This window comes from Fukomys damarensis, unplaced genomic scaffold (assembly GCF_012274545.1).
Source record: "Fukomys damarensis isolate Sample0158 unplaced genomic scaffold, DMR_v1.0_HiC HiC_scaffold_4, whole genome shotgun sequence".
NCBI lineage: Eukaryota > Metazoa > Chordata > Mammalia > Rodentia > Bathyergidae > Fukomys > Fukomys damarensis.
The window spans coordinates 51,166,847-51,181,846 of NW_022900916.1; the positions used below are offsets into that span (position 1 = coordinate 51,166,847).

At 32.8% G+C, this 15,000-nt stretch overlaps 1 protein-coding gene across 1 annotated transcript in view; it reads right to left on the reverse strand.

The window, feature by feature from the left end:
• Positions 1 to 15,000, reverse strand: part of Foxp2 (forkhead box P2) — a 426,522-nt gene that overhangs the window by 11,662 nt on the left and 399,860 nt on the right. Inside the window, exons 20-21 of the mRNA XM_033758206.1 lie at positions 14,240 to 14,309; positions 13,325 to 13,488 (exon numbers count right to left, since the gene is read on the reverse strand). Coding sequence (XP_033614097.1) covers positions 13,325 to 13,488; positions 14,240 to 14,309 — 234 coding nt within the window. The remainder of the gene's footprint in view (positions 1 to 13,324; positions 13,489 to 14,239; positions 14,310 to 15,000) is intronic.

The following is a 15,000-nucleotide window of genomic DNA, read 5'->3' on the forward strand; positions in this document are numbered from 1 at the left end:
ATATACTATATACTTTAAAAATGAGTGTTTAAACGAAAGTGCATAAATTGTTGCTACTTTCTAAGTGAAAAAAAAAATCTATTTCTGGAGAGAGGCAACAAAAAGTAAAAAGTAAGAATGATTTTAGTTTTTAATTTTTAAAATTTAATTTTTGATTGAAGCACGAAGTTGTAAAAATCATAGGTTTTTATGCAATGTTTCCATATATGTACACACTGTGTAATATTTAAATCAGGTTAAACAACTGCTCAAATACTTACCATTTCTTTATGATGAACACATTCAGAATCCTTCTTTGTAGCTTTTAAAAATAACATTATACGTTATCATTATCTATAGTCATCCAACTACATGACAGCAGGGCTAGAACTTTTTCCAAAGTAAGCCTTTTGTAAATGGGTATCATATACTCCTGGAAATCTAGTTAAGCACCTCCAAACAGGGAATTTTCTTAATGCCTTTAATGTATTATTAGTCTGGAGATTAACCAACTCTAATATATGGCTTTCATATTTCCATCCAGTCTCCTCCTGTCCCTATTCCTCTCCAGGCAGATTGCCCAAGCTAAGGCATCAGACCTATTATCTAATCTCTGAGTAAGACCTAAGCTTTAGTCACCTTGGCTCATACCCACACATCCTCTGCACCTACCCTCTCATTCCTTAACTCTGCTAAATTCCAGGTCGGAGTATTTGAGGCTGCTACTTGTGTAGCCAAACAGCTGAGTATTATCAATTTCATCAACCTCAATCTGAAACTCTACTTCACATTAAGCCTAACTGAAAACTACATCCTTCGTGAAGTCTGCTTGATTTCCTGTGTGCATGCACATGCTTACATCTTTGACTCAGCAATGTTTACGGCTCCTAACATGTCTTCGCCTATAGTCTCTATCATGATCTGTGTCTTTACTCTCTAAGGAAGTTTAACTTCTGTAAACACACATCATCGAACACAGTTCCTTGCACAGGAGGTTGCACATAATGGTGCTCAATATATGCTTATTCAGCAGACAAATGAAACTTATCTCTGGACCATTCCACCTGGCAAGCCTCTGCAGGAACTGAGAAGCAGCAGTTGATTTTTATATTCTTGTTAATCTCTGTTTTATAGTCTCCCTCAGTAATGGTATATACCCAAACCACAGAAAACTGGCTACATTACTCCACTGCTTTGTGGCCTAAAGAAATGTGTTGCTTCTCTTGTTGGGAAATTTATAAGAACCTAAGGCACCAGTGAGAGGGAGGAGAAATGTTAATGTTCCCCTGTACCCTAAAGCAAAGAGTTAAATTACAACAGACCGAGTTTATCTTTTTAGATTGTGGTCACACAGTCCCCTACAGGAATGTAAATTGGATTCACTTTCTTCTCTTTTAAGACTAAGTAAAAGGTCTTATAACTGCTCCTATTTTTATTCAGAGTAAAAATGTACTATGAATAAAGCTTTCCAAATATATTTATGAAAATAGATGTTAGACTGTTGAATGAAATACTACGTTCTCACCTTTGCTTATTTAGATTTTGTCAAATATAATTAGTAAACTATTTTTATTCATACCAGTACCTAGGTTCAATTGTTGGCACGCAATTATGAGAGACTTGGCATCACAATGTAAATTTGATTAGGACTTTTTAGAAGTGTGATACTTATTAATACCATAAAGCTAGGAATCAGGGTGTTGCTCAGTGGTAGAGTGCTTGCCTAGCCTGTGCAAGTACGTGGCACTGCAGGAAAAACACAACAAAACAACAAAACAAAACCCCAAACTTGGAGCTGATCATAGAAATGTCAAGTCTCATGATACATATGACAGATTTCAATAAATGCTGCTAAGAAATACTCACTGTTTATGGCTCATATGTTTGACATGGATAAATGTTATCAATGATTTACTAATCAAGACTAAATGTTAGACGAGGTTAAAAATATTTTCATTTACTCATTATAGGCAATTTCCTTGCAACTACTCTTCATACCATCCTTATTAGTTGAGAACATTTTGGACACATGTAATATAGCATACCTAGCAACAGATCAGTAAATGTTTTTTTACAAAGTAAAATGATACATCTTTTAAAAAATCTTATAAAAATTAATTCCCTTGTCCTGAAGGATACACTGTAGTTTTGTCAGTAATTCTGGACCATTATCATAAAAAATTACTTCCCAGTTAGTACTCAAAAGGCTAACCTCAGAAAGAGGAGTAGGATTCATACGCTGCAATCTTATGAAAGCTGATGTTACTTGACACTGTTTAGCAATCGTTTGTAAGATGAACTTATACATACTGTGTTTCAAGAAACATATTTGAATGTAGTGAAATATGTGTAAGCTCTTAAACCATGCATTTTATTTCCTCTTGATACACTGCACATACTTATTTACTTCATTTTACATCACTTAAACTTAGTGTTTGATCATTATGCCTACTAAATTTAGTTTAAATACCTTTAACTTACAGAGCATATATAGTCCAACAGAAAATATTTATGATCAGTCAGTCTCCTTTGTCTCTTATTACTGTTACATAATGGCTGATTACTAACACTTAAAATGTAAAGCATACACACTCCATTGATTTTCATAGGTTTTTACCCTTTCACAAAATGGCATATTTTTTTTCTAGTTTAAAGGAAATGCCAAGATGAGATTTTCTTTTCACTATTTATAATTTTTGCTTAGTATTTGGCCCAAGACTGATGAATAAGCAGCGATAACTACTGGTACATCAGCCCTTCAAATAATCAGAGTATATGATTAGCTCTTTAATTGTCAGTTTCATATGTGTCTGAATATATTTTGATTCAGTCTCATCCATTTTGCCAATGGCAAAACCTTCTGCTCACCACAATATGGTTTTGAAGGTAAAATAAATTTCCAAATATCCCTAAGAATTGACTAAAATAGGCTCAATTTCATAAAGCTCAACTGTTGTTTTCATTCCTTTGAACATGTAATGTCTAGTAACATTGGCATCATGGAAGGTGTAATCACGTAAAAGAGAAAATACTAAAACATTTTTTTCAAAGATGAAGTTTCACAGTAAAACTGGTAAAAATAATTGCTGTTCATTTAGAATGCATTTGAAAAATGGAAATTGTAGATATCCCATTTTGCTCATTTCCTCCTAGTACATATAAAAAGGAAATGATATAATTATATTTAGAATTCGATGAGAGACTTGTAAAAGTTATAAAGTTAGTTACTTCAATTATATGAAGCCAGATGAAAATGAGAAGCAATTCATGTTTCTTATCCATGTAATTCTTATTTTTTGGTTTACAAAGAATAGTTTTGTTTTCTAGTTTAGGAAGTAGTTTATTTAAAGTACTATAAAATTAAGTTGATAATTGAAGTGAAATTAAAGTTTTAAATAGAAGAGCTTACTTTTAAAACAAAGCATTCTGTTAAGACTTTTTAAAACTGAGAGCTGGGCTGGGGATTCAGCTCAGTGGTTCCAGCAACTGCCTTGCAAGTGCAACCACCCTAGTTTGATCCCCAGTACCAAAAACAAAAAACATAAAAACAAAACAAAAAAACAAAACTGAGAGCCAATCTCAGGCTAATCTAAATTAAATTATTTTTAGTCTTAAACCAGTTATTTTTATTTAAAACTTTAAGCTTTTGAAAGGATACTGAAGATTATCACACTAAAATTTAGATTTTTTTTTCAGCTTTAATTGAGTTTTATGGTACATTTTAGGGATACAGTACAGTTACATTCATGGTTGGGATCTTGTACCTCTACATGACAAGTCTTGATTCTCAATTTTTTTAGCAACTTTAGAGAAACATTTAATTCTTTAATTTTTAGAACTGAATAAGATATACAATTTTTAATTGTTAATTGAGTTTTATGGTACATTTTAGGGATACAGTACAGTTACATTCATGGTTGGGATCTTGTACCTCTACATGACAAGTCTTGATTCTCAATTTTTTTAGCAACTTTAGAGAAACATTTAATTCTTTAATTTTTAGAACTGAATAAGATATACAATTAAAATCAATTACAAGTAGAAAACTAATTCTCATAAATTAAAAGGTTAACAACAGATTTTTACTAGTATGCTTCAACTTTTTTCCAATCTCTTATCTTTTAAGACTGTCTACTCTTATACAAAATTCCAGTATTGAATAAGTTGATCCTTGTCATGCACTTACATGTAGCTTTTGTTACAGAACAATACTCAGGTCCATCACTCTAGTTTTTCAGGAATAAAAATTCTCTTTCTTATCTTTTAATGAAAAGGAAAACATTCTTTATAAAAGAAATGAACAGATGATTCCAAAGTTGGAATAAACAGATGATTCCCAAGTACAGTTTGCTTTTTCTAATGTCAGTAGAAAATACCTTACTAAATTTCCCTCCTGCTTTTCCTAGCTAGAGAAAAGCAGTAAAACTTTAATTTTTCACTTTAAAGACAGAACACATCTTTAATATATATAATAAATCTTATTCTCCTTTACTCTAATTTCTTAAAAATGCAGCCCTTTAGCGTTTGCTCACAAAGAATTATTATTTTCAGAGAATTCTAATAAAAGCTTCCTTTTGAAGATATATTTCTATTCTTACTGATGCACGCACACTTCCATCTTACATTTCAATAGATCAGGTCCTTTCAAATTTCCATTTAAAATCAATAGAAATTTAAAGAAATCTAACAAAAGAGCTGTGTTAAGTTTAAAATACATAATTTTATATGCTGTATATTATATAACCAAAATTTCTTTAATATTTCCTGTCCTTATACTGAAATTTATTCAAGTTTATGTAATAATGTTTAAAGAAACTGAATTTTCCATGACTTAGGGGCTTACTGCCAAATGTTTTCATATAGTTTTACTATAGTGTTGATTATAAAAAAGTAAATAATATATTGCCTTAACATTTATTATGTATTTTGATATAAAAATTGATAGAGATTCCCAAAACATCTATATGGAATAAAAATACATATGTAATTACTCTATTCATTGAAAAATACAAATATACTACTCCCAATCTCAGAATCAAGGTAGTTGCTCATGCAGATACAATTGGTGCCACTGCATTTTGTCTCATAAGATAATAATTTCAATGAACATTCTGCTCAAGATCTGGACCTTTGTATTTCTGATATGTTGGCAGGAGAAACAAGTCAAAATCACATCTTGACCATTGGCAAGTCAGTTAGTTTGACTGCTGCTCCAACTCATCTTCCAACTGCCCAACCAAAAATTGTGTTTTTTCTGTGTTCCTTGGACTACATTTAAGCCATAGGATGGATGGATGTGTGTATGGGGTGTATATCCCCATTTCTCTCTAATTCTATTTGACAACTGGGTTCTGGTTTCTTGAAGATCTTGATCTTATAATACTGTAGCTGGGCCCTGTGGCCATTCATGTCTCTTGGGGTTGTGGCTCATCTTATTTTCCTAGAATGTTACCTATTTCCCATTACCAATGTGCCCCATAAAATGTTGCCCACCCTCCTCTGGCTCTCAGTGAAGTTGTCTCCAAGGATAAATTTACCGAGGTTGTTTTCCACCCAAGTTACATGTGGTTCATGTCACTAGGTCTATCTGGTCTCTGAGACTGGCTGCTCTTCTGGAAGTACTCCTTTGCTTAGATTAAACCACACAGCTCTAAACACAAGAAAGGAGTAGGGAATAAAAACAATCAATCCATCCTTGTATTCTAAAGCTAGTCAGTTACTGCTTTCTCTGATTTACTAATTAACAAAAGAGATCTAAGGCATAGGGTTTCAAGTATAAATTTATTGATAAAAAGATAATGCGTGACCAGCATTTTAACTGTCTCGGCTGATTTTACTCTATTTTCAGTCTGGCTTTCAGATGAGGAAAAAATTAAATGTTAGTTTGTACTAGTTGTGCTAAACGATTTGATTATCTATTACTTATGCAAATTATACTAATGTTTATGTATGTTACTTAATTCTATGCTAAAGATAGAAGCTGCTTATGGAATTTAGCAAATCTGTCCTTTAAACTGTTGTTGAAATTTTCAAGCATGACATGTTACTTATGTGAATGCTAAATTTTAGCCTGTCAAGCATCCAAATATATGTTCAGTTCTCAAGTCCTATATCAAGTTAAAATTCCACATAAGTGTGTAAAATCTTCATTTTCCTCCTGATCTAGAAGGAGAAAAATTAGTATTGAAAAATATTCATTTTTTTAAACAATTTCATCAAGGACTCTTTGACCTTTAGAGAAAGGAAATTTCTAAGGCTCAACTAGTGTCAGTAAAAATGCAGATATGCCTTCTAACAAAGCATCTTCTTTAGATATAAAACAGAAGCAGTAAGCTACAATACTGTCAGCTAAAGTTGTCTGACACACTTTGCCTAAATTATGGGATTTCACACCACAGATGTCAGATAGCATCTCTATAGTTCTATAAAAATCCTTCAAAACCCTATAGGAACCCACAAATTTCCACAATTGGCACGGTAGGGATATAACACATTTTAGCTGAAGGTACTGTACCTCTAGGAGGATCTTTTTATTAAGAGGGACTAGAATGAGCTGTTAAGCGCCACATATGGGGACTGGAATAATATAAAAAAGACCAGCAGCTACTGATCCACACTTGTAGCACTTTTAAAAAGAGATGAGATGATAAAGAGCTGGCATCATCATAAGTTCTGTACAATCATTTTGGAAAGCAATCTCAAAGCTAACCAGCAAAGTTAATGAAAAAGTTTAGAGATTAAATAAAAATGGAATTACATCAGAGTAAAAATTATAAGAGGCTCAGAAAGGTTAAGAGGGAAAAAAAATTAAAGGTGACTAAAAAAGTGTTAATAAGAAAATCTGTGACAACACATGTGAGGCTAAAAACTTCTTTTATGTTTAGACCCTCATATGCAACATAATGATCCCAAACATCAGCAAAAATAGTACAGACTTGACAGGAATGAAAACAATGAGAGAACATTTCCTTTGCTTGAGGTGCCAGTCACTTTCAACTGCTCTCCTCTGAGGCACTCTAATTTCAAATGCTTTTGTCCACAGAAAGAGACCTGAGATCTGTAGGGATTTTATATAAAATACCACCCACGAAAGGTGTGGGATCTGCAAATTCTACATGTGCCTACAAGCAGCAATTTGAATTTTAAGGTAGCTAATGAGAATGGAGAGGAGAAGGGTTATTACCATACACCTGAGTATCTCCAATACTGGTTTGCAAAGTGGGTGTCTGTCTTTGGCAACAAGCTCTTATTGATCAGAGAGCGGGAATTTTAATATAAGGATATCACAACAGTGGTTCTCAAGAAACAAAGTATGTTGCAAAAGTTCCTGGGACACTTATACAAAAAGTTTTGAGGCACTTGGAAGAAGCATTCAACATTCTGATCTCTACTGCAAAAGTGATTTCTAGGGCAATCCTGAAATAATACACTACTCCTTTGATAAGACACCTTTCCTTATGCTAAAGTTTTGAAAGACATAGAAAATTTATTTTCTACTTTTACATGCATTCTCTACAGAAGATTAATATTCTCTATAGAATATCACCAACTCTCAGACCCTAAATATTTGCTTTTGTAAGAGGGAGAAAATAAGAATCAGTTGTAAATAATGTAGACTACTGAGTGAGTAAAATTTTGAAATGACACAGAAGCTAATGGAATTCAGGAGTGATACATAAGAAATGATCTGAAAGCTCACCAGTAGGAGACTCTAACAATCAGGAAGAAGAATGACATGACAAGGGGTAGTTTTGTGTATAAAGCCCTGGATACAAAACCAACTGGGAAGAACATTCATTCTGATATCTGAAAACAAAATTTGAAAATATAAAAATGGGAATTTTATTTAGCACTTTATAAGAGAAATAAAGAGGCAAATCCGAGCCAGTTTACTGAGTGAGAAAAACAATTGCTTTAAAAAAAAGAAACAACACAGTTAAACTAAACACAGTCAATACATCATTAAATTCCTCTTTTTTCCTCCAATGGAGAAGGAGAAAGGAAGTGGACTGACGGTCAGTAAACATTCACTTTGCAGATCCAGTCCAACTGATTTTTTCTCTTTTTCACTCATTTCAGTCTAACATCTGTCAGAAGAAAGTAAGTTTAAATTGTTTTTATTTAAACAGCATCATTCGTAACTTTTAAAGTAGTTTTTAAAAAGGTAAACATCTGTATAAAGTGGGAATTTAAAGTAATTTTTACCTATATTCTATAGAATTCTGAAAAATCAGACAAAAAGAGAACACAGGCACAGAGATGAATAGGCAACAGTGTTATGAATTGTAATAATGTTCAGCTCCAATTCTTAAAAGGATATGTCTTTTACATTTGTTTATGCTAAGCCTGGTTCTAGAACTTTGAACAGCAGCACACACACACACACATACACCACACACACACATTAAAAAATTAAGTACCTACTTTGAATCAACAAATAGTTGACTGAAAAGAGTCAAACAAATTTCAAAAAATCACGTATACAATGGCATCTGGCTTTAATCTTCCCTAATTTTTGCTAAAATAATTTTCAACACTCATCTGAGATTTATATTGCAAGATTTCAGTTTTTTCCTTTTAATTTGCTTTCAACGAGAGAACATTTAACTGGGTCTGGGAAGATAATCACACATGAGGTGAAGGAACACGAAAGCTTCTATTCACATAAATTCAGACAATCATAAAACATATTAATCAAATAAACTGAATTAAAATTAAACTTAAAAAGTATATTCTATTAATATTTTTTAAAAATTTAGTGCCCTCATAAAGATAAACATCATATTTATCTGTTCTTTTTTCCTAAAATCACTTTTATTCTTCCTCTTTCAGGGTTCTAGGAGACTTCTAGCTTTTATTCTTAACTTTTGAAGTTAAATTATTTCTAATTAAATGTCATCTCTGGGCCAGGGGTTTGACTTAGTGGTTCTGCTGCCTGTCTCACAAGCACAGGACCTGAGTACTATCCTCAGTACCCCCCCGCAAAAAAAAGTCATCTCCAATGCGATTCCTCATAATGAGTATCTACTTTCATTGTATGCTCACTGCACATAATTGAACATGTTATGGGTTTCATACACCAAAATATGTGTAAAACATAGTCTCTATTTTTATGAAACGTGCCTCTATGCTAAGAATATCCAAAAAATGAGTAAGCATTCATGCATGACTGTACATGTGGCCAGGGACAAATGCATGAACACCCAAGCACACACAGCTCCAAATAGTGGAATAAGGAGCAAACCCTTATGCAAAAGAGAACTGCTTGGAAAAATAGGAAATATAACCAATGTAAAAGGCAAAATTTATGTAAGAGAGAGCAGGGGAGAAGCAGACAAGAGAGGGCAGAAAAGCAAAGAGCTTGAGGCCAAATAAACACACTAATCTGTATAAGCCTTTATTCAAGGAATTGTAAACGTAAAAATTGGGAAGGAAAGAAAGTACTAAAGTATGGAGCATGGGATATGGATGATAATTTGGCATCTTTGGTTCAGCAAAAAAAAATTTCAGAAGCACTAGTCCATTGTCTGTCTATTCCATTGTTTTAATGCTTCAGAACTTTCCCGTAAACCTTAGGTATGCATCTATATTCTGCTTGAGTTTACTATCATGAAGTTCAATAAAAAGACTAAACAAACAAAAGGTTTTAGTGTTTTCCCCCCTGAATCTAAGGATATTGAAGTTCCTTGATTCTACAAGTAAAATTCTGAACTCATAATTTTCCCCTTTAGCTCATCTTCTTGTACCTTCTATTTCTCCGTGGGCTTTTAGAGGAACTATGATTTTTCCTCATTTTTTTGTTTGTCCCCACCTTTAAGGTGGTTGTTTTGCTTTGGTGTTTTTCCTATCAATTCCTGACTATTCCTCTGCTAGTTTCATATTTAAACCAGCTATAACATTCTGCAGGAATTAATCTTCTGTTTCCATTCTGTCTAAATTTCAGAATATCTTACTATACAAGCTAAATATCAAATTTCAGAATACCTTACTATACAAAACTTAATATCAAATATACATGTAGTCATGATGTCATTAGATGATTGCTCTTCCTAAAGCATAGTTTTGAGTATCAACCTTATAACTCAACCTTATAACAGCAAAAAGCTTCATAATAACTTAAACAATCACCATGGCTTGGTATTTAAGTCTTTATGTATCCTACATTCTATTTTCCTTTGAACATTCTAAATTCCTGTCAAACCTATTTCTCCCTGCTTTCTGAACACATATTATGTGCACCTGATTCTTGGTAAAAGTACTGTTTACTACACTTTGAATTGTTCATTGCCTACAATTTCACATAGTATTTCTTAATATCTCAAAAATCCTTTAGCCTACCTACTTTGAGGAATGTACTACCAAAAATAAATTTCTCAGTCCTATTACCTCAGTTTCAAAAATATGTTCATTTTATGAATTATAAAGTGAGGTAGGAATAAAAGAAAAGGGATTGTCTAGGAAACTATGGATTTCTGGAATGTATACAAACATTAAAATGCAAACATTGTTGTATTGTTTAGAGTTTTATTGACAGTAACAATGAGGTATTACAAGAGGTAAAATAAGTCAGTACCTAAGCACAATGTACTATGAGAGACACAGGGAGCAATTATTAAGTTCCAGGCCCTCGTTTACAGGAATCTTATGAGGTAGGCATTATTATTACTTACCTCATTATCAGCTGAGAAAACTGATGGAGGAAATGTTAAGTAACCTGTTAATTTCCATTGGACCAGTATCAAATGTGCTGAATCTGAGGCTGGAATACTGAAGGCAGCGCCAGAGCCCATGCTCAGACATCACTGGGCCCACTGCCGCCTGTTGTAACTGCAATCAGCATACACAATCCCCACCAGAGCAACGAGCACTGTGTGTTCATTTTAGGACACAAAATCATGCTCTTGAAATGTTCCTTGACTGTCTTTCACTTCTGTTTAATTTCCAAATAATATGAATTGTATTCAATTATTTGCAACCACATTATAACTGAGAGAATTAGATCCATATTTTTCATTTGCCTCATAATGGTATAAGATTCTTAAATATATTCTTTAAGTATTTTAAGCATCTTAAAGTGAGAAAGATGACAATATGGAGGACTGACGTGCTATTCCATCAATATTTGACACCTAATACAAAGAATTAATAAGAGCAGAAGAAACAGATTCAAAGAATGGCTATTGACTCAAGTTTTCCAAGATAATTAAAATTTTGATTTTAGCTTGTATTATTTAGAGAAAGATAAGGTTTGAGCTACCTCTAATATTTTGCTTTTCTGAAATCTGTAGCAGAGATCTTTTTTTTTATCTATAGAAGATCAATATAAGCATTTTTCATATGCACTAAATCATATGAACATACAATGTATGGCATATTAGCCTGGAATATTTTAATTTTATAAAATTATAGCAGCAGTATATCAGGAATTAAATATACAACTTTATATTATTTTACACATACTATTATTTTTGAGATATGATTCAGCTTAAATTAAATTTATAATAAAACAAAAAAATCTCAAGTAACAAATCTAAATAAAACTACTACAAAACTAACAATGCCATAATTTATCCCAATTATTATTTCAAGTTCTAAAATATAATGTTTAATAAAATATTTTATTAAATCCTTAATTTTTATGTTAATATTCTTAGCACTGGACAACTATATATGTATATTTTTTTTAATTCTTCTTTACATATCCTCTGTATATGGTTTGTAACAACCTGTCAGGATTGCCTAAGAAATGCACTAACAGCTTACACTTATGAATGTCTTTCATTTCTCTGAACTAGGTCTTTTTTCTAAAGGGAGGAAAACAGGATCTGACTTTGTTTGCTCTTTAAAGTTTTATTGTTTTAGCATTTTATACTGGCAGTGAGCATTAGCATACTCAAGAGAACTGCTGAAAGTAAAAGGCCTCCAGCTACCCACTGCATGGCTGATAGGATAAAGCAGGGATATAAAAACTTTTGTATGATTTCTCACTTTCCTTGTTTTAGAGTAGTGCTACTCCCAAGAGCATATATTCATGTTCTTTCTACTTTGAGTTTTATTACTTCTTTTGTATTATTTAATACATCTAAAGATACTTCCAAAAGACAAATTTTTCCATTTTGGTAAAGTAATGGTTTGGAACCTGATTAAACACATTAATGTTCACATTGTGTTTTTCGCAAAGGTGATGGTAGAGTAAAAGTGCCCAAAAAGCAGTTAGGCACAACCTTTTAAAAGACATGAATGTGTCTGATTGAAAAAATATTTAGAAAGTCAACAAAAGTAATATCTCATGAAAGGACATCGGCACACAGAAAGATTGTATTTTGTTTTCCAGTCTTTGACAAGGTATTTAATTCAAAAAATTAAAGGAAGAAGAAAACATAAAAATGGGGGAAAGAACTAATACTACTTCATTAACTTGAAGTTAGAAGAATGTGATATTTAACTCAAAGAAGTATGAACATAAGTTACAACTCGTGCTAACAACTGGATGATATATACACTTCATTAACCAGATTCTAATGTTTCCTTCAGAATTCTAAGTTCTACCAGGGTCAATACTTCTTAGTAAACAAGCATCTGATATGCTGACACTACTGAATAAGATCACGCATTTTTTAAAAGTGTCACACACATTTCTGAAATCCACAATACATCAATTTTTAATACTTCTACTCTCTCAGCTCCATTAAAAAGATGGTAGGGGAAAGATTTTAGAGTAATTAATGATATGGTTAGCTGCTAAATATTAATAGGAATCGTAGTCTTGCATAAAATATAACGTATAAAACTTACCAATACAGACGCACCAGTAATTAAAGTTGAATATGTAATTATACTGATTTATAAGACAGGCAAAAAGTTACACTTTACTAGCTTCTATGTAAACTGTGGGTAACAGTTAAACTTTGCATTTTACGGTTTATAAAAATGGGCAATGTCTTCACTACAGTTCATAAATGGTTTAGAGACCTGTAATAGTAGTAAAAATTATGACAACTTATTCCATCATGAATATTCTTATTACACCATACAAACCAAACTGTGATAATGACCCATAAGACATAGATTCATCTCACACACTGCCTCATGCCCAAGAGAACGTTAGTAGTACTAAGAATCAGTTGAGGACTGCTAGAACAATAATTATAGGGCATTTGGGAGAATTTATAAGACATATTAAAACTAATTTTGATATACTTTTTTAATCTTATGAACACAGTCCAATTTAACTCCACTTATAGTTTTTACTTATCCACCATTAATAATTTCTGAAGAATACTAAATTTTAGAAGCATAGGAATATATTTTCTTCCCTTCAAGGGGTCTGGTTAGCCACACTTACATGTGTGGCTGAGGCGAGCAGCCTGGACTGCTATTCCCGTTGCTGTCAATGTGGTCCAGGGAGCCATTGAGGTCTTCGTGGACGGCCTGCAGGAGGCCACTGGATGCGTTATTGATCAGTCCAGGGTTACTTAGCAAAGGTAAACTGCTCTCTGCCAAGGCAGCCTAGTGAAATGGAGAGGGTGTGAGACAACTTTAGTGATACCCTTTAAAATAATATTTTAAATGTGTCTGCTTTTAGTAGGCTCAAATTGCATCAGATAGTTTAGAAGTACTTAAATGCACAGGAATGACAAAAATTTCTAATTGGTCACTTGTGGCACATATAGCAAGGAAATTAAGTGTGGTGTGAACACATAAACAACAGCAGTAAACTTTCTCATTCATGTTTCAGCCTTTTGCATAATAAAATGTTGGCTCCTTGCATGTCATGAAATATTCCAGGATAATATAAGCAGTTGCTCTGCTTTTTAAAAATGACCAGAACTTAACTTAAAATAAAGAAGTCCTGACATTTGCCTCCTCTGCATAAAAATTATATATTATAATTAAACTTTAAAGTTTTTGCCACAAGCACCATGTTCCCCAACACTATGATGTGAAATCACTTATGACAGCCTGGATAAATATTAATGCAAAGCCACATGCATTTGCAAAAGCTTCTATCCGTCTAGCATTTGCAGGAAAACCGAGTGTTCCAGATTTTGCCACAGGGTGTCCTTCTCGCTTCTTCACATCAAAAGTAGTTTGAATTAGAACCAGGGCTTTTCACAGTGCTAGGTACTACAACTTACTTGGATGATAAACCAACTATTAAGAACAGTCACAATCTTGCCTAAATACAAAGCATGCCGAAAAAAGGAAGCCAAAACATTCAAATGGAATAATGATGTAAAAGTGCATTTAATGATATTACCTGCAAACTGGCATTCAGAGCTGCTCCGTAGCCTAAACTTGTTGGTATATTTTTTACTAAGGTTGGGCTTCTGGAAGAAAAACATATACAGATGATTTGTAAGTCAAAACACAAAAGGAGTGGGTATCAGTCATTTCAGATAAAAAGATACATTCTAGTTTGTTGTTTCCTACTACTATTCCAGGATATCCAAGGACACAGAAAAACAAGGTGATACGGTTCAAATGTAAGATTAACTACATACTACTTATCAATATGGCCCAGAAATAAATGAAACCAAGCTGTGGTTCACACACAAAGTGATACATGACCTAGAACATCCCTAAACCTATCTCAGCTATGTGAAAGGTTCATTTCTGAGAAAACATTCAGGTAAAAATTTTAAAATGTAAATATACAACACAATTACCAATTTGATGTAATCAGGAAATAATTAATGGTTAATTTCTGGAACACCATGAATTAACATAACAAATTACCATAGTTAATTAAATGACAACATAATGGATTAACTATTGCCTGCATGCAGAAATTAGCACATACTAGACTAGAGAAATCCAAATTTAAGGGCCAAGAGCAGATAAAAGACATAAAGTCATCTCTTCACATAGGCAGTAGTGGTTCGGGGGAGAAAGTTAATGGTACACGAAGTTAATTAGGCACAAAATGTGTTCTATTACATTTCTGACTTCAGTTTGGCAGTCTTGTTCTGTAGGAAAAATAATTCAAACTTCCCAGACAGTAATTTTCTCATATTACCA